At 40.8% G+C, this 19,640-nt stretch overlaps 1 protein-coding gene across 5 annotated transcripts in view; it reads left to right on the top strand.

The window, feature by feature from the left end:
* The window catches only part of SLC25A21 (solute carrier family 25 member 21), a 512,809-nt gene that overhangs the window by 487,907 nt on the left and 5,262 nt on the right, over nucleotides 1–19,640 (top strand). For all 5 annotated transcript variants that reach the window (XM_017530843.2, XM_037739374.1, XM_037739376.1 and 2 more), the window contains one exon: nucleotides 18,769–18,950. In XM_017530843.2, the coding sequence (XP_017386332.1) occupies nucleotides 18,769–18,950 (182 nt within the window). The remainder of the gene's footprint in view (nucleotides 1–18,768; nucleotides 18,951–19,640) is intronic.

The raw sequence follows: 19,640 nt of genomic DNA, 5'->3' as shown, positions 1-19,640 counted from the left end.
TTCTAAATCTTTAAATGAAAGATACACTTTGTTCATTATAGTTTTAAAATTAGTTTTTATGTTGTTATAAGTTTTGCCAAGCTGAGAACTTGTGACTAGAATACCTCATTTCCTCACTCCCATTCAAAGTATGCTACAATAGGGAGTTTAGTGAAATATGATTTGTCATTATTTTATTATATTTTCATTATTTACCTAGTTTTTTTTAAACAGCATCTCACTGCAGCCTCCTCCTCCTCCTGGGCTCAAATGATCCTCCCACCTCAGCCTCCTGAGTAGCTGGGACTACAGACATGCGCCACCACAATCAGCTATTTTTTTTATTTTTCTGTAGAAATGGAGATCTCACTTTGTTGCTAAGGCTGGTCTTAAACTCCTGTGCTTCAGTGACACTCCCACCGCAGCCTTCCAAAGTGCTGGGATTATGGGCATGAGCCGCCATGCCTGGATGTCATTATTTTAAAAGTGAAAGTTGAATAAATTCCACTGTAATCCCCTCTATACATTAGTGTTGTACCAGTGAAGAATGCTAATGCATTGCTTTCTATATATTTGACTATTAACAATTTTAAATCACATACCTCCTTTGACAGTGTGAAAATGTGCCATGTGGCTCAGAATTTCATTTCCAAGCTTTAGCCCCCAAGCTAAAAGAACTGATGCCATTGCCAAATGAATTCTCTATGAAATAGCACTTCCCAAGTCTAGATTATACTAGTAAATATAATAGTATGTACTAGTAAATATATACTAGATTATACTAGTAAATAAGTGGTTCATTTATTAATAGGACCCTGATTCAATTGTCAGGGTGCTGGGACCCCCTAGGTTGGGGGCTGAGAGGAATGCTATGCATAAAATGTGGGTCAACAGGTTTGAGTGTGACTTCTGGCTTTCAGTCATCATTGAACTAATATTTATTGAGTGTCTAACATGTGCCAAGCCCTGTGCCAAGCACCAGGAAATGCAATAATGAGAAGCTGTCCCAGCGCATGCAAGGCAATGGAGATAACAGACAAAAATAAGTAAACAAACAAACTCACATTTAGGAGCGATAAAGGAGAAATTCCCCCAGTATAAACCTGATGGTCAGGGAAGGCTTCCTTGAGGAAGTGACATTTGAATTGAAGAATGAGTTAGAAATTAGCAGGTGACAGCAAATGGGCAAAAGCCTTCCAGACATATGGAACACCTGGTGCAGAGGCTCTATGATGGAGAGTGCTGGGTACTTTGGATAAAATGAAAAATAGCCCAAGTGATGAAAGCAAAAAGGTGAAGGCAGGAATGTGGCTAGAGAGACACAAGGGGGTCAGATCATCCTGGCCCCTGTAGGCCACACTAAGGATTCTTATCTTCATCTAAAGAGCACTAGAAGCCGACAAATGATTTTAAGCAGGGGGATAGCCTGATGACTCTGGCTGCAGTGTGGAGAAAGGATGGAGTGGGGATGGGAGGGGAAAGGCAGAATATATACATGGAAATGATTGCAATACAAGGTGGTGGGGTCTTGGACTATAGCATCCATGGTGGAGACAGGGAGAAGTGGGCTGGTTTGAGAAATATTCCAAAGGCAGAAGCTGCAGGATATGGTGATGGATCATGCATATATATTGAGAAAAGTGGGGGGTTCGGGAGGATGCCTAGGTTTTTGGCTTGAGAAACTAAAAGAATTGCAGCACCATTCAGTAGGAAAGGAAACCACTGAAAGGAACAGGCTTATGGAGGACTATTATGGCCTCCGCCTGGAAACTCTGAGTCTAACTGCATTTGGGACTGCGAAGTGCTGACGTTGAGTCCATTGGTTGGATATGGGACCTGCGGCTTGTGAGGGAAAAGCTGAGCTGGAGATAGATGCTTAGAAGTCATCAGCCTACCTCAATGAGAAGTGAAGTCCTGTCCTTACTGGTGGAACGACCTTGAGCCAGTCACTTCACTGCTTTGAGCTTCAGGTTTTTGAATCTGTAAATTGAAAAACAGTGTTTTTCCTTCTATCTGACAAGATTGTTTTGAGAATTAAATAATATGGGAAGTCATTTGTGAATGTTAAGGTGGCATAAAAGTGTGAAGTGAGGTGGTGCCGAGGACGTGATGAGGGAAGGAATAGAGGTGGCGAGTCGGTGGTGGAGCTCATTAGTATGCAGAATTGCAGGAGGAATTTTTTCCCAGAACTATTCCTTGTGCACTTAAATGAACACTGGTGGGTTGTTTGTTTGCTTGTTTGTTTTGCCTAGAACCATTGATTTTATGTGTTCTGTAAACTAAGCCTGATTCAAAACTGGGAAACCAGTGTTCTTTAAATTTAAACCATAATAAATCAATCCTTTGTGAAGGGGAAGGTATGATAATCATTAAAACATGTTGGAACGTCATCAAGTTGTTATAAACCATGATGAGGAGGTGGTGTTTCGTGAAGGCCTTATTCCGTCTTTGCTGTAGGCTGTCTCTGGGCATTCACTTTGGACAGTTTGTTTACAGGGTTATTGTTTCAATTCCCTTACCCAGCAATTGGTCATTCTGTGTTCCAAGGAAATCTGAGATTTCACAAACTCTGACTGGCATGGGATAATTCTAGACTTTTCTTTAATTAAAAAAAAATCCATAAATGTCTTATAGTGTTTTTCATCTTCAAAGTACTTGGTTTTACAAGAAACTGTTCATAATGTTTTTTCTCTGGGGAGTGGAAGTGGGGAAGAGTGTGTGTGCGTGAGTGTGTATGTGTGAATGTGTGTGTGTGACAGAGAGAGAGACAGAGAAACAGAGACAGAGAGATTGAGTGGGAGAAAGCAAGCAGTGATGGAGGGAAAGTACTTATTCTTTATATTAATATCATTGTAAGCTGTTGAGAGCTTTTACATTTTGTATGCATTAACTTTATAATAGGAAGTAAATCACTGAAAAATGTAGCAGAACCTCATAAAATAGACTACCTAGTTTACATTTTCATATTTTACTTAATTCTAAGGCTATGTTTGCAGAGATAAAATAGGAACTTAAAACAGTAAAGCCAGGTAACTCAGGTCAGCTATCCATTTCTGAAGTTCTTGACTTTTTAACACTTCAGATTAGTGATTTGTGGTACATCTATTTTTTAAGTTATCACAGAAAAATATCCTGACTTTCTGTGCCACTTTATACTATTAAAACCATTTTTATAGACACCATGATTTTGCCTCATCCTTGTCATAATAACTGTCGTTTTCAGGTAAGGAAACCTAACAGGAAGGTAAGGCCCAGAAATGAGTTACTGAAGTAATTCACCTGAATTCGTACAGAAAGGGTGGGGAAAGAGCCACAGGCTAGAGCTCTTTTGACCATATCATGTAATGCTTTCACTCTACATTTTACCTTGTTTTTTTTTGTTGTTGTTTGTGTGTGTGTGTGTGTGTGTGTGTGTGTGTGTGTGTGTGTGTTTTGAGATGTTATCTCTCTCTGTTGCCCAGGCTGGAGTACAGTGTTATGATCTTGGCTCACTGCAACCTTTGCCTCCCGAGTTCAAGCGATTCTCCTGCCTCAGCCTCCTGAGTAGCTGGGATTACAGGTACATGCCACCACACCCAGCTAATTTTTGTGTTTTTAGTAGAGACAGGGTTTCACCATGTTGGTTAGGCTGGTCTCAAACTCCTGACCTCGTGATCCACCCGCCCTGGCCTCCCAAAGTGCTGGGATTGTAGGCATGAGCCACCGTGCCCAGCCTTATCTTGTATTTTGTCACACATAAATTATCTCTTAAAAAGTGGTTATTTAAATTTAAATAAATGAAGTGGCTGAAATGTCCAGATAATATAACCAGATTCTCCTTCTGCCTTGTTCAGACCCGTAACCTGGTCCTCCCTTTCTTATCCTCAGTCCGTAATGCATAGAAACATGAAATTCTAAGACATAGCCCTAGAAGAACCAGTTTGAAAATGATGCCCTGTGTTATGTTCTTTCAGATTTACTTTTAGGAGATGGCTGTTCCTATTGAATGGTGAGTAAGTGACTACAACAGAGGAAAGACTGGTTTGGATATTGACTAACCATGGAATTCACTTAATGGAGGCATTCACTTACATCTTGAAGTAAATGGAATGGATGTCAGTATAAAGAATTATCCTCTCTCCCCAGAAAGAGCCCATCACTTCCCAGCAAAGCCCGATAGAAATAGATATTGATTAACTTAAATGCTGATATCTTTTTCAAATATCCATGGGAATAAGCTCTCGTTGCAAAAACAGTTTCTTTTATTACCATTCCAAGTTGGGGATGTTCAGAGCATATTATTTACGATGTTGACATACAAATAAAAATCATAAGATTAAAATATTACATGTCATGAATAATTCTGTCTTCTAGTTCCATATTTATTTCTTTTCGTATGTTTCCATAAATAAAATAATAGTGGAAACAGCTGTCTAAAGCTAATGGCTGTCAACAGCATTAAACAGTGCTTTCAGTTTGCATCCTAATTAAGGATGTTTGCAGGTTATTTTGCCAAAAACAATAGACCTTTTGTGTTGAATTTTGCCATGATATAAATTACATATGTGGGTTAGAAATATTTTAAGAGGGAACAATTTTTCAAATGTTCAATCTTTCTTATTTAATAAACCATTTAGACCTGTCCCTGTGGTCATTCACTGCAGACAGCATTAAGTCAAACCTATTTATTTTCTTCCAAGGTAAATTCTGTAGAATGTCTGAGGGTGGTGCCAGACCCACTTCAGTTGATGGTAAGAAATGTGGAAACGTGTTAGTTGCATGATGAAGAGCTACATTCTCCCCTAAGTTGTGCACGGAGCTGAATGAAAAATGCACCTTTAGGTTCAAGGGGAGAACTTAGACAGAGCTGTTTATATTTTGAAAAGAAGAATCTCAATAGAATTAGAGCATGGTAGAATTGAATTTATGACCATTTAATTTTCTGATTCTCTCCTACTCCATCATTAGTCTTACCAATCACCCGGTAATGGGAACGGCAGGAGCATTAAAGTTTCATTAAGAACAACTCTCCTTTCTAGAAGCCACTGGGGGAAAACTACAAGTACCTATTATCTATAAAATTCCAGGATATGTAACAAGACTCCATGGTAAAGGGATATTTTCATTGACAGTTTGCACAGACTCCCTAGTCGGGGTATGTGTTGGGGGAGGGAGGTGTGGAAGAGGGCAGAGAGAAGAGGGCCACAGGTTCAAATACTTCCTTAAATAAATTTCAGGCCAGTCAGGCCCTCCCCAAGTGGATGGAAATGAAGTTCAAGTAGTTTGAGATTCTCAGTGGGTCTATTCTATTCATTCATTCCAAAAGTATTCACGGTGCATCTACTGTGTGCTGGGCACCCGCTTAGGGAGCATCAGCACTGCTTCTGCCTTAATGGTGTTTACAGTCTAATAGAGGAGACAGACAATAAACAAATCATTGCACAAGGAACTGAATCATTCCAATTGTGTTAAGTGCCATACAAGATAATGATCAAGCTGTGAAAATTTATAAACAAGGATTCTAATCTAGATCCATGGTGGGACAGGGAGATGGTGGATGGTGTGGGGAAGGCCTTTTTTTTTTTTTTTTTATTGTAAAGACAGAATCTCCCTGTGTTATCCAGACCAGTCTCCAACTCCTGGGCTCAAGTGATCCTCCTACCTCGGCCTCCCAAAGTGCTGGGATTACAGGCGTGAGCCACCAAACCTGGCTAAAAAGGCGTTTTTTGGAAACAATGTCTAGGCATAGACTGAAGGATGAGGACAAGCCAGGCCAATCTGAAGAGGCTGAATGAACCAGGCAGAAAGAACAGGAAGAATAGTCCCTGAAGCAGAAGAATAGTCTCAGGGACCTCGGAGAAGATTAAGACTGAGTGTTGCTGGTTCATGGAGAAACAGGAGGGAAGGAGAAAGTGGAGGCTGCAGAGGTTAGCTTGACCAAAATGTTTTAGGCACACAATCTAAAGGCAATTTACTCCCTTTAAATTATTTAACTGAGGGGATATATGGACAGACATATTACATAAGTGGAACTAAATGGTCATGGGAAAATTTCACGGATTTCAAGTATTTTCAGATGTTATTTCATGTATTTTCAAATGTTCAATCTTTCTTAATAAACCATTTAGACCCGTCCCTGTGATCATTCACTACAGACAGCATTAAGTCAAACCTATTATTTTCTTCCAAGGTAAATACTGTTCAGAGGTAGAATCTCATTGAACCAGCTTGGTTCAAAGACTTCTTCTTGATTATCTACCTACCTCCATGTTGAAGCATCTCAGTGTGCCATCCCTCTGGTTTCTCAATCTTTAGAGTTTTGTTTTGGGAACCCGGCTTGTTAGTTTTCCTTGAGGTCAGTGCCTTTATTGAGTCAAGAAACAGAAAGAACACACCAAAACAGAAAAATCCTACTGGGTTCCCAAAGAAATATATACTTTCCTGCATTTTGTGTGATAAAATACTCAACACATAATTAATTTCTACATGGTATTACCTAACCACGTGAATATATAGGTATATATAATATATATTATATCTGTGAAATATATGCAGGAGATGATATAATCAAGAGATAACTATTAGGCTTAAACCATAATCCATTTTGATTTTGTATACATTTTATAATTTGAGCTAAGTAGGTAAGACCTTTAACATTATTCTACATTTTACAATACTTTAAAGAACAGACAACTTAGAGGAAAAAAGGGAATTTTCATGGCTATTTTCTGAATGGCTACATTTAGATGCAGAGGTTTTAACAATACTTTGATTTCATTCCAAAGCCCAGAGCCCTGTAAGGATAGGATCTTGGGAATACTCCGCATTCCGTAAGAATGCTTATCAATTGAACCATCTTATTTTAGTTAGTGACCTTCTGTGGAGTGGGGAGCTAGCATTTCCCTAAATTATCTCACATGAAGAGAAAACAAACACTGTAATAGATTCCTCTGATAGCAGTGAAGTAAAAACAACTGTATTTTTTAATTAAGCTTCAATAGCAGATATTTTCACTGGGGACAAAACAGCAGGATACCATGACATGGGGGGGGCGGGGATGTTTTTGTCAAAGTTTATGAACAAAACAACAAAAGAGAGCCAAGATTAGAAAGAATGAAAGGTGAATACTGAGAGCTGACTCTAAGCTGACTTGGACCCATTAGAACTAACAATATCTAAAATGCAAATTTCCTCTTTTAAAAAAAAGGCAATTCACTCTCACTTCAGCTGCCTCCTCATTCAGTCCAGGAGGCAACTGTGATTCCAATGCACCAGATCATTTTCATGACCACCATAGCCAGCTGTGGGCAAGACAATGATGAGCTGCTATTATTTGCCTCGTGGTTGCTACCAGGTGCTTAGCCAGTGTGTGTATCTGCCTCCTTTGTAATTTGCTTCTGAAACCTTGGTTCTTTGTTTATTATGTTTTTATAAAGGAAGCTAAGGCATTTATTACATACCTATGATGTGTCAGACTTGGTAAACACACAAGAGGAGGGTGACATGGCACAGTCCTTTTCTTTAGAGATTTTGAAGAAGTCTTCACCAAGAGTGTCAGAGCCTGGTGCCTGTCTCCACTAACTCCTGTCAAAGGCCTGACCCTAGGCAATCTGACACGAGAGTACATGCTCTTAATCACTGCACTCTACATACTTCTTCAAATATGTGGACACATGAACCTTTGGGCGTTTCTTTCTTCAGAGTATACCCACAGCTCCCCATTCACTCTTCTGGTGACATGGCTTCCAGTCCTCTGAGCAGCCCTGTCACTCCGACTATAGTGCAGCAGATGTGTCTATGTCAATGTCAGAGTTAAACAGAATACTGCAGTTTTTAGTGGATCCAATGCAGAGTACACTAGGATCAACCATTCTTGTGACATGAACATACACCTTTCTTAAATGCAGCCAAATACTATGCACAAATGGATTGTTGGGGATTTGTTGGGGGAAGGGGATGGAAACAAAGGGAGGTAGGATGTGTATTATTTTTACATCAAGATGTTAGCATGGGCCAGGAACAGTGACTTCGGCCTGTAATCCTAGCACTTTTGGAGGCTGAGGCAGGGGGATCCCTTGAGATGGTATTGTATCAAATTTTGGTGGAACTTTTGTGGGGCTGATTTTTTTTTTTTTATTTCAAGACTAGCCTAGGTAACATAGCAAGACTCTATCTCTACAAAACATTTCTTTAAAAAAATTAGGCATGCTGGCTCACACCTGTAGTCCAGCTGCTCAGGAGGCTGAGGTGCAAGGATCACTCAAGCTAAGGATGTTGTTGTTACAGTGAGCTAAGATTGTACCACTGCACTCCAGCCTGGGCGACAGAGCAAGAGCCTATCTAAAAAGGCAAACAAACAACAAAAAGGAAAAACTAGGTATGCAATATGTATAAATCTTTATGGTCAATTGAAATCCCTAGATTACATGAACTATAGCCAAGTCATCTCCCTATCTTAAACTTACATAGTTGCCTAAATTCAGAATTTTACATTCACTATGCTTAAATTTGATCTTGTAGGTTCAGTCTAGTGCTAAAGCCCATGACGATAATGTTTTATGTTGAGTCTCTCATTTGTCATCCTAGCTTCCCATCCCAGCCTGTGTCATCAGCAGATCCAATAAGCAAGACTTCTACATCTTCTCCCATGTTCATCCAGCCCTTCTTCAGGCTGCCATATGGTCACATCTTTCACAGCAGAGCCATTCTGTTTCACCAGAGGACAATCCCTCTAACCACACTGTCATCCATCCTCCATTCAGTGTCTTGTTCAGCAGGGTAACATGGAAAATTTTTTAAGTGATTTTCTGAAATCAAGGTGTGCAGGATGATTCAAAAGAAATGAAATTTTCAAAAATGTATGACTACAGTAAATCTTCTGCGGTTCCTTCTTGCAGGGATCTGTCATGAGCTTCATGTTGGTACCGCCTCTGGCTTGCAGCCTTAAGGAAATGAAGGACTGCGTTGCAACCTCCCCTTCACCTATTGTGATAGTGATGTGCTACAGAGGGCGTGGGAATGAGTCACAGAACTGAGTTCTGCAAAGAAATACTTTTGTGATACCCCCAAAATCATGTAACTCCTCCTAGGGCCACCCTATTTGGTGCGGTACCAGGAGAAATTAAAGGGTGACTTGATTGCAGAGATCAAAGGAAATGTGATTTGGGCTGACGTGAGGTGGGAAGATTCTAAGACTAGATTTTAATGCTGAGTTCCGTTAAATGAAAAGCCCATTGCTGTCCTCTGCTCAACCTTGCCTTTTACAGAGAAGCAGCTTCCTGCCCTGTGTTGCTCATCACCCCCACTCCTCACTGGCTGATAAATTCTGCTTTCTCGTCTTCCTTAACGCCCTTCTTCTGGCACATCCCTGGGTGAAATGCCTTCTTAAAGACCCCAGACTCTAATCACAAAGACCTCCTAGATGAGCGATGGTTCTGTTTATCAAGCAGGCAGCCAGCTGGCCAGCCGCAAAGCCAGGTGTCAGAGCCCATGCCAGGAAAGGTAAAAGCGGAGGCATATGCCTCTTTCAATGGACATATTTTATCTCCTCAAGTGCCATTGCTTTAAATTATTTATGCTGTCTTCAGCTTTTGGCTGCATAGTTTGGTCTCGACGGTTAAATTAGTTACAAATATATAGTGTGTTAACTGTTTTGAGTCATATGATCACGTTTCTGATGTTGAATTTTTAGAAGTTGTGGGACGTCACAGGCGCCAGCATTTTGGGATCACTTCTTACTGTCTCTTGTTAAGTCACGAAGAGTCTATAAATAATATGTTCTGTCAGAGAAGCTCATTGATCTCCCTGAAGAGGGGCTGGTAAGCACATCTCTTCAGCTGTGCACTCACACAAAGATCACACAGTGTTATGGAAACAGCCAGATAATTCTAGCAAGAAAACCTGGTGTTAATTCTCAATTCTAGTATTTACTAGTTAGCCATGTGTCTTTGGCAAGCTTATACCCTCTCTCTGTCTCAGTTTTCTCGTTTGTGGGTGGAAATATTAACTTCAGCCTTAAAATGTTTGCAAGGGAATTAAACCATTTTTAAAACGTACAAGTTTTTTTGCATATTATCACAGCATAAGGTTAATGTATGCAATATTCATTAATATTTCAGACTACTTAGCTTGTTTAGTTATGTCACATGATTTATAAGAAAAAAATTAGAAAAGATCCATAGATGAGGGAATAATACATAGTACTTATAAATAGATATTTAAAATAAAGTATTTTTAAGTGTGCTGAAGAAAGGGCTATTGCAGTAACAGAGTTTTATTTTATTTTATTTTTTAATTTATGTAAAGACAGTCTCACTATATTGCCCAGGCTGGTCTTGAACTACTGGCCTCAAGCTATCCTCCCCTTTGGCCTCTCAAAGTTAATAACAGTTTTTAAATTCTAATAAATTACATCAAGAGTGGTGATAGTTGTTTGCCCTTGCAATTGAGCAAAGTATTGGAGTAAAATGGTTTAGGCTTATGGGTGAGGAACATCAATTAAGTACAAGAAACATTTCCTAATTGGTGACAGTTGGAGCTAATTATGGAAGTAAGTTGGAAATTTTTAAGAACATAATAGATTTTTCATCAATGTTAATATTCATTTACATAATTTATGTGTAATCGATTGAAAATTTATGACTTTGGCTAGGCGGCGTTCTGAATTCACTCCTAGTCTTGTGCTTCTGGGATTTTTGTTTCCTGTCACTGAAGTCTTCCCTCGGCCTAAGAGGTGATCTCCTTGCATGTTGCATTAGAGTGCAGCCTTAAGAGGCAAGTGTACATGTCTCTAAAACTGATTGATGTGTGACCGTCTCAGAGCTCCCCAGTACTTTGGCTTCTTCACTTCTAGATAATAGAACTTCAGCTCTCTTTTGACTGATTCAATATTATATCCCTTTGTAAGGCAGGAAATTTCTGTGAGGCTCAAGTACCTCATCTACTCAGGAGTGTTCTGAGGCTTCAGTATACAAAATGTTTAACCCAATACCTGACTCAGAGTGAGTCTTCTTATTCGCATCTTCTTCCTCCAGTTTTTAAAATAAATTAATGGAAAAAGGCAAAAGGATACTCCAGGTCATGTGATTCTCGATTCAGAGAGCTAGCCATTCTGCTAATGTGGTGACTTGCTATAATAATATGTCTCCTGTTAAATTCCTTAACAGCCAGCAAGTGACCAAGCTTTAAGAGGCAGAAGCTAGATACCATCTTATAGGACTCAGTGAAATTCCAGGAGTAATTTCCTCTCCATACTGTATGTTTGCCCTCTATTTTTTTCACACCCCTCCTTCACATTATACTGGGATAGTTGTTTAGACGCCCGCTCCCAGTCCCCTCTCTGGACCATTTATCTTCATACCCAACTCTAGCACCCAGTGTAGGACTGAATATATACAGACGCCCACTAAATCTTTGTTGGCTGGATTCACAACAAATAAATCAATCCTGAGAAGCAGTATACATAATGGTTAAGAACATAGGCTTGAGAGTCAGAAAGAGCTGGGCTCCAATCCAGGCTCCACCTCTTACAAGCAGTGTGATCCTGGACAACTTACTTAACTTTTTAAATCTCATGTCCTTATCTTTAAAATGGTGTTATATGCCTAACTCATAGGGTTTGTTATATCATATGTATGTTTTATATACACTTTTTGCATATGACTTTGTGCCTGGCAATAGATATTATTAATAATAGCATTATTATTCATAATAATATGAAAAATAATACAAATATTATAACATGTTTAGTATTTTTATCGCTATTTACTTTTGCTATTAATTTCATTGCTATTTATTGTTATGGTTATTGGCAGAAAAGCTATAGTCGCTGTTATCCAGTACACAATGACCCAAACTGTAAATATCACTCAGATCAGGTGAATCCACTGATAGCCATTCTGGCTTTAGACTGAGCTAAGGATAGGAGAGGTTGAACAGAATTAACATCATTGCCTTCAACTGTGCAGGCTTGAAGACACAACCCCTGCGTCCACCAAAAAAAAAAAAAGCTTCAAAATGCTTCCCGACAAATCCAGAGCCTCTTAGGGTCAATGACTGAGATGAATCTTAGAGCATCAGTTATCCAGCCCAAGGATCCAAAGAGGGTGAATGATCAACTTAGTTAAGCAGTGGTTCTCAGGCTTTACTATCCTTCAGAACAACTTGGAGGACTTGTTCAAATAACTGGGGTCCATCCCCAGATTCACTGGTCTGGGGTGAAACCTCAATTTTGATTTCTAATAAGTTCCCACATGGTATTGATGGTGGTGGTGTGGGGAACACACTTGGAGAACCACAGAGTTCATGGATATGTTTGACATGTGAGTAATTGGACTCCAGGCAGGAATGTGTGTGGAAATCTTTTCACTTAGGTGGACTGCCTGAGAACCCCTGTGAAAATTAGGGATTCCTGTTTTTAGCCTCTTTGTTTTCAACCTTGCACTGCCCTTTCCTTACTTCATAAACATATTGGTAGGGAAAATGGTCTCACATTCAAGCTTTTACAAGCCTAGTAAAGTCGACAGGCACACTTTCCAGAAAAGCTCATCTAGGCTGACACAGAAGCTGTGCTTTGTGTCTGGGTCCCCACCTAAATCTCATCTTGTAGTTCCCATAATTCCCACATGTTGTGGGAGGGACCCATTGGGAGATGACTGACTCATAGGGGTGAGTTTTTCCCATGTTCTCGTGATAGTGAATGGGTTTCAGGAGAGCTGATGATTGTAAAAACAGGAGTTTCTCTGCACAAGCTCTTTTTTGCCTGCTGCCACCCACATAAGATGTGACTTGCTCTTCCTTGCCTTCCACCATGATTGTGAGGCCTCCCCAGCCTTGTGGAACTGTATATTCAATTAAACCCCTTTCTTTTGTAAATTGCCCAGTCTTTATCATTAGCAGACTAATACGGAAGCATTGCTTAGAATTTCAAAAGGTTCTTAGACACCTCCCCCACCAACCCACCCACTCACTCTTAGGAGTATCAGAAGAAAAACTATGCCTTGAGGCAAAGTCTTGGATTCACTGGGATGTAGCAAAAAAATTCCTTCTTATACTTAACCTTTCAGTTAACTCATTTGTAAAATAGGAATAATAATAATAGTTTGTTCCTCAAAGGTTGTGAAGATTAACGGATGTAATGCTTAGAAATTTGCACTTAGCAGTATCTGGCACAAAATATGTACGTCAATAAATGTTTATTGTTATTAAAATTGTTACCTCTTCCTTGAGCTGGGGAAGGCATGTTTTAACCTGGAGTGAGATGCTTGTGAGAAGAGAGGAGGACAAGAGAAAGGCTGGAAATGTCGGGTTCTGGGCTGCTGGAGGTGGGGACCGAAGGCGGCAGGTAGCTGTCCTGGATGCTCCCTGGGTACCGCCCAGCAGCTTGCAGAGGCATCTGGGGAGTAACAGGGGTCTGGATAGAGGCTACAGCCCCACTTAACTTGCTTTCTTCAGCTTGGAGCATCTTGGTTTCAGCATGGCCACCAGTCCCCTCCACCTCCCCCATCCTACCACTCCCCACAAAACCTCACTAGGTTCAGTGAAATGAGTTCCTGTATTGCTTATTTTCTCCTCTGCCTCAGGTTCCCAAGTTAAGGACCCCTTATTTCATGGTTAACAAGTAAAGAATCATTGCCAGGATTTTTCTTTCTGATGACACCACTTGCCTGCTAGTTAACTCCAAAATGCTATGCAAATTCAATCTGCCTAGGGGTTTTAACCATCAGAATGTAAATGAAATCACTGGCCAATTCAGCGATGTCTAGGGCTTAGATAGCCTCAAAGGAAAGTTTCTAAATAAGTAGCAAATAATGACCCAGCCCCACCCAAGGACCAGGGTTGGAACTTTCTCTTCCACACCATTGATTGTGCTGTCCCCAGGCTTATTAGTGTCTTGTGCTGCTGACATGGAGGTTGTCCACCAGGGCAGTTTGGATGAGCTCAGCAGCATCAGCTCTAGGGAGTCCCTCTCTGCTTCATTCCTGAACCTGATTTGGCAGCAGCTATGAAGACCCTCTCCTCCAGGTGCCACAAGAGCAACTTCCAAGGGAGGTGCTCATCCCTGGCCACACAGTACTCACCAGAATGCCAAGGAGGAGTCCAATGTGTTGGATGGCTTCTGCATGGTTGCTCTCTGGTCATAGCCACTAGTAGGCCTCCTGGTACCTTCTCTACATGTGGACTTCACACACTTCATTTCCTGCTCCCAATCTTCTTCAAGACTATGCCTTTCCTCCACAGTTTCCATTTTGATGATCAAGATTCTAATTTGAAATGAAAACCACTAAACTATTACCTTTTTTCTCTCTTTGTAGTCCTGCTATACCTGTTACAAGAACCTTCCCCCACCCCCACCTTTTTTTTTTTTTTTTTTTTTTTTTTTTCCCACCCCCACCTTTTTTTTTTTTTTTTTTTTTTTTTTGAGATGGAGTCTTGCCCTGTCACCCAGGCTGGAGTACAATGGCACTATCTCAGCTTACTGCAACCTCCACCTCCTGGTTTCAAGCTTTTCTCCTGCTTTAGCCTCCCGAGTAGTTGGGATTACAGGTGCGCCCCACCACGCCTGGCTAATTTTTTGTATCTTTAGTAGAGACAGCGTTTTAACATGTTGGCCAGGCTGGCCTCAAACTTCTGATCTCGTGATCTGCCCTCCTCAGCCTCCCAAAGTGCTGGGATTACAGATGCACGCCACCACACCTGACTAATTTTTTGTACCTTTAGTAGAGGCAGGGTTTCACCATGTTGGCCAGGCTGGTCTCAAACTCCTGACCTCGTGATCTGCCCTACTCGGCCTACCAAGGTGCTTGGATTACAGGCATGAGCCTCTCTGCCTGGCCAAGAATCCTCATTCTTTTAGAGGCAAGTGGATGCCTCTTCCTACTAGGGAAAACATCAGGAAATGTAAGACCAAAGAGCCCAGAGAGTACAATTGCTTTCTTTTTACCCCTAAAATCTGGCCACAGCCTGCCGTACCATGCTGTTCTCTGTGATTGCTGAGCAACAGAGCCTGGCAACCCCAGGTCTAGCTCTGTGACCTGAAAGTCTCAATTTATCCACTCTGAAATGCTCCACTTTCAAAATGCCCAATACCTTGTTGTGCCCCCATGTTAATACCTCCTGAGAGAAAGAAATACAATGTTGTCATAAAGATTTAACCTGGAAGACACTGAGTCTTGAGAAAAAAATGATTTTATATTAAACCTGATTCTCATAGTTTCTACAAATAATAATTAAGTATAAACATTGATAGACCAGTCAGCAAACATTTATTTAGCACCTACTGTTTACTCTGCAAAACAGATGACACAAAGAGAAGTAACACATGCTTCTATGCTATACAGTCCCACAGCCCTGCAGGGAAGAGAGATGCATGCAAAAATATACTAAACACTAAGTGGGCCATAGCAAAGGTGAGGACCGTGGTTCAGGCAGTATCTTAAGAGTAGAGGAGAGGATACATCACTTCTTACAGGGGATCTGTAAACTTCTTGGGTGAGTAGGATTTAAGCAGGACCTTAAAGGGCAGCGAGATTGCTATTGGTGAATATGATGGAGAAAGACATCCTAGGCTGCAGGAGTCGTTTGAAGAAAAGCATAGAGTTGGGAAAGTGCTTGGTATATTTGAGTAATTATGAATTAACCAGTGTGACCATAGTATGGATTCAGGGGAGGAGTGCAGAAGTGGAAACTAGAAAGATAAGTTGGAAGCATATTGTGGGAAAGAAACCAATAGCCCAGTGAGGCACTTTGTCTTTATTCTCTGTGCATCCAGGAAGTATTGAGGGTCTTTGAGTAGGGAGATACCAGAAGCAGATGTTTTTCTAAACAAAGAACCCTGATGTCACTGTGAAGAATAGATCCTAGAAGGCAGGAAGGAAGCAAGACCTGGTGAAGGTAGCAGGAACTTGAACTAAAGCCAGAGAGGTGGCAGTGACCAGGAGAGGATGAACGGGAGAGGCGTCCGAGATGCTGCATTCATTCGAAGATTGCTGGCGGCACGTGGCAAAGAAAGCAGAGGTGAGCTGAGAGGGCTGTCCTTGCACACGCAGACCCAGCCTGGGATGCTGGATTCAAGCAGACTCTGAGATCAAGGAAGATACTGAGTACAAGCCCAGAAGCCAGTGGTCAGGGATAGCCATCCCAAGCAAATTCTTTTCCTCCCTAGGATGCCCACAGGGGTATCAACTGACCATCTGCTTTGCCTGTGTGGAACATCAAAATCACTGATTCCTGGACTTGAGTTCTTAGCCTGGCAGCCTCAGGAGCCCTGGAGAGCTTTTTAAACAACTTGCAGTCACCTTCCCATGAGATTCTGCTATGGGACCCCCGAGATGGGTCTGCGGTGGGACCCAGGAGTCTGTATTTTATAAAGTTGCCAGATGATTCTGAAGCACAGCTAGATTGTGGAACCACTGTGGGATCTTACTGTTGTGCTGGGAAATGTATAAAAAGCAAAGTTGGGCCAGGCATGGTGGCTCATACCTGTAATCCTAACACTTTGGGAGGCCAAGGCAGGCAGATCATCTGAGCTCAGGAGTTCGAGACCAGCCTGGCCAACATGGTGAAACCCCACCTCTACTAAAAATACAAAAAATTAGCTGGGCATGGTGGCACATGCCTGTAATCCCAGCTACTTAAGAGGCTGAGGCAGGAAAATCACCTGAACCCAGGAGGTGGAGGTTGCTGTGAGCCGAGATCATGCCACTGCACTCCAGCCTGGGCAACAGAGTGAGACTCCGTCTCAAATAAATAAATTAATTAATTAATTAAAAAACAAAGGTGGACACTTACTCCTGCTAGTGAACACTATGATATGATGGCCTAGAGACCTTAGCTTTTGGTCTCCAATGCCATATCTCAAGCACAATGAACATCATTGAGTCCTCTTTTCACCTCCCATCCCCAACTCTGATCCTCAGCAAACACATCAGTCAGGTCTCCCAAACTTCACAGAAGGATGACGTGTATACAAATCATCATTTCCATTCTTGTCTTTAATTGAAAAAGAAAGCGAGCTTGGCAATGTCACAGGGACATCAAGAAAGCATCTTTTCACAGGTTGTTTTGCATCTTTAGAAAACAGGCTACATAATAATACTATTCATTTTCTGCCAGGCTTGTGTACCACTTATAACACTTTTACTTATATTATTGTTTTTATTTCTCAGAAAAAAAATGATAGAATTTAGAGGTAAGGTAGGTATTAAAAACTTCCCTTATATACACTGGGCTCTGGGTGATTCAGTGACTCATCAGAGGTCAGATGACCAGAGCTGGTCTAGAATTCACTCTGTCCTCCTGAGCTACAGTTCTGCTTCTGTGCCATAATGGAGAGGAGTAACATAAAGGCATTTTTCTCTCCTTGTAAAAGAGAAAAAATGGAGGGAGAGGGAATTATTTAAACACACCTCACTCATACTGCAATCACTGCATTGTTTTTCCTGTTGAAACACCCTGTTGGTTTTCAAATCCCTTTAAACCTCCCCGGCACCTGTATGGCCCAGATCCAGGAATTATTACCAAACCCCTTGCTTTTTATATTTAGCCACATAGGAGTTTCTGTGATGGTAACGCTCTTGGTTCAGTTGAAAATTTCAGAGCCCTTAGAAGTTTCTTCTTTCTTAGCAGCTGGAAGCATGTAATGCTCAGACCTGAATTTTCTTGTTTAACTTAAGCAGGGTATGCTTCCCCTCTGGATAAAATAGTGTTGTAGCACAACCCTATATTATTCCTCTGTGATGGTCCCTCTGAAATATTGATCAAAAGAGAGGGCAGGGAAAAGATAGGACAGGGGGTCCGAGTCAGCAGCTTCTAGTATGTGATATGACCCCTCTTCAGAGAACGGAGAACTGAAAACACAGAACTGAGGTTGGCAACATAATGAGAACTTCTCAGCAAATTCATTATAACAAAGCATAATGTGAGTTCACAGGGCACAAAAATAGGCCAAAGGAGAGTGACTCCCACATAAGACCTAATTAAATACTTTGATGTCAGAAAGCAGGGCAGGGAGAGGTGGAAAATCAAATCAAACCAACGTGAAGGGCCTGAATTCAAACGGAAAGAAGAAATATTTCTCTCTCTTTTACTCACTCTCACTCTGTCTCTCTTTCTCCTTTTCTTCCTTTGCCATGGAGGAAGAACAAGATTCCGAAACAATGGATTGTAAATTCTTCAGCCAATTAGTCCAGTGACTTACTACTGTTTATAATGCACAGAATGTCACAGGCTGTTTTGCAGCCGCCCCAAGTTGGTTTGTTAATAACAGGAAGCTAGCACTTCTCAGTACAGTGGATCAGCTACACGTGAAAATAAATGCAAAAAACCTGGCGGGGAATAGCAGCAGACCGAGAGTAGCCTTGATTTAATTTAACATTTGGGGGTCCACACACAAATGAGCATTTTAGTAGGCTTCATGGTGGAAGTTGCTGTCATTTGTAAAATATTCTGGCCAATTAGCTAATAGTGTGCTTGGATTTCTCCTGTTTTGATACAGTAATACTAAGTACATTGTGAAGCCCAATTATACAAATCATCCCCATATGCCATACCAGTCTTTCTTTATGAACTGTGTTTATAAATCCTGTGTGAGGAAATGTGTACTTCAGCAATTTAGACCATGTGTAAAAACATAGCCAATGGGATTGTCAAGAAAACAAGTTCCAGCCTAGGAAATCCTAATGTGTTCCGCTGGAATAACAGGAGGGTGCCGGGAATGCAATGCTCTGCTTACATACATATTGCTTTATAGTGTTTAACTGATTCAGGGGCTTCCGCTTCCCTTTCTGTTATATTATTGTTCTTTTCTTCTAGGATCCAACCTTGGAGTTTTTGAGAAAATTTGGGATTGGTCTTCTCTCGGGGACAATAGCCTCAGTCATTAACATCCCTTTTGATGTTGCCAAAAGTAGGATTCAAGGGCCTCAACCAGTTCCTGGAGAGATCAAGTACAGAACCTGTTTCAAAACAATGGCAACAGTCTATCAGGAAGAAGGGTAACATAACACATTCTTATTTTAAGAAATGTGCAAGGCTCATGTATTGTTAAAACCAAATTGTCCTTCCATTTAGATGAGAACCAGTAAGCCCTCCTAAGTGGAGTTTGTGTCTAAGAAATTCTGTGAATATGTATGACAAACTTTGCAAGACAACACAATAACGAGATGTTGTTAACATGTGCTTACACCATCAAGTGACAATATGCTGCGTATTTGCCTTAGAATGCCAAGGTGAACTTTTCACGTGGCAGTTTGCATAATATAGTATTGTATGTTATTTGTCCTATTAATACATAGGCAGGAGAACAATTGTCTTCTGACTGTAAATCTCATCAAAGTGCCACCTAATTATATTCTCCTGGGAGAATGATAGAGCTCTGTCAAAATACTTTAAAAAATTTTAAGTATGTGCATTTTTCTGATTTTTAAAAAAACTTTTTGTTTCTTTACCCCTCTTTTTCTCAAGTAAACAAGTAATACTTTATTATTTTGATCTAAACTGCATCATATTTCCTAATATAGAGACTGAGTTTGTGGTCTTTTAAATTCAATTACAAAAGTTATTCTGTCCATATACACAGCTGTCTTGAAAGTAAAACCATCTTGCTGATGAAAGTCATGTTTCTAATTGGACAAGACCTGCATAGTTGGGTAATAAAGAATTGATTAACTCTTTCCCCACATCCA

The sequence above is a fragment of the Cebus imitator genome, unplaced genomic scaffold (genome assembly GCF_001604975.1).
Source record: "Cebus imitator isolate Cc_AM_T3 unplaced genomic scaffold, Cebus_imitator-1.0 Scaffold69, whole genome shotgun sequence".
Taxonomy (NCBI): Eukaryota; Metazoa; Chordata; class Mammalia; order Primates; family Cebidae; genus Cebus; species Cebus imitator.
This window is presented reverse-complemented; position numbering and strand designations above follow the sequence as displayed.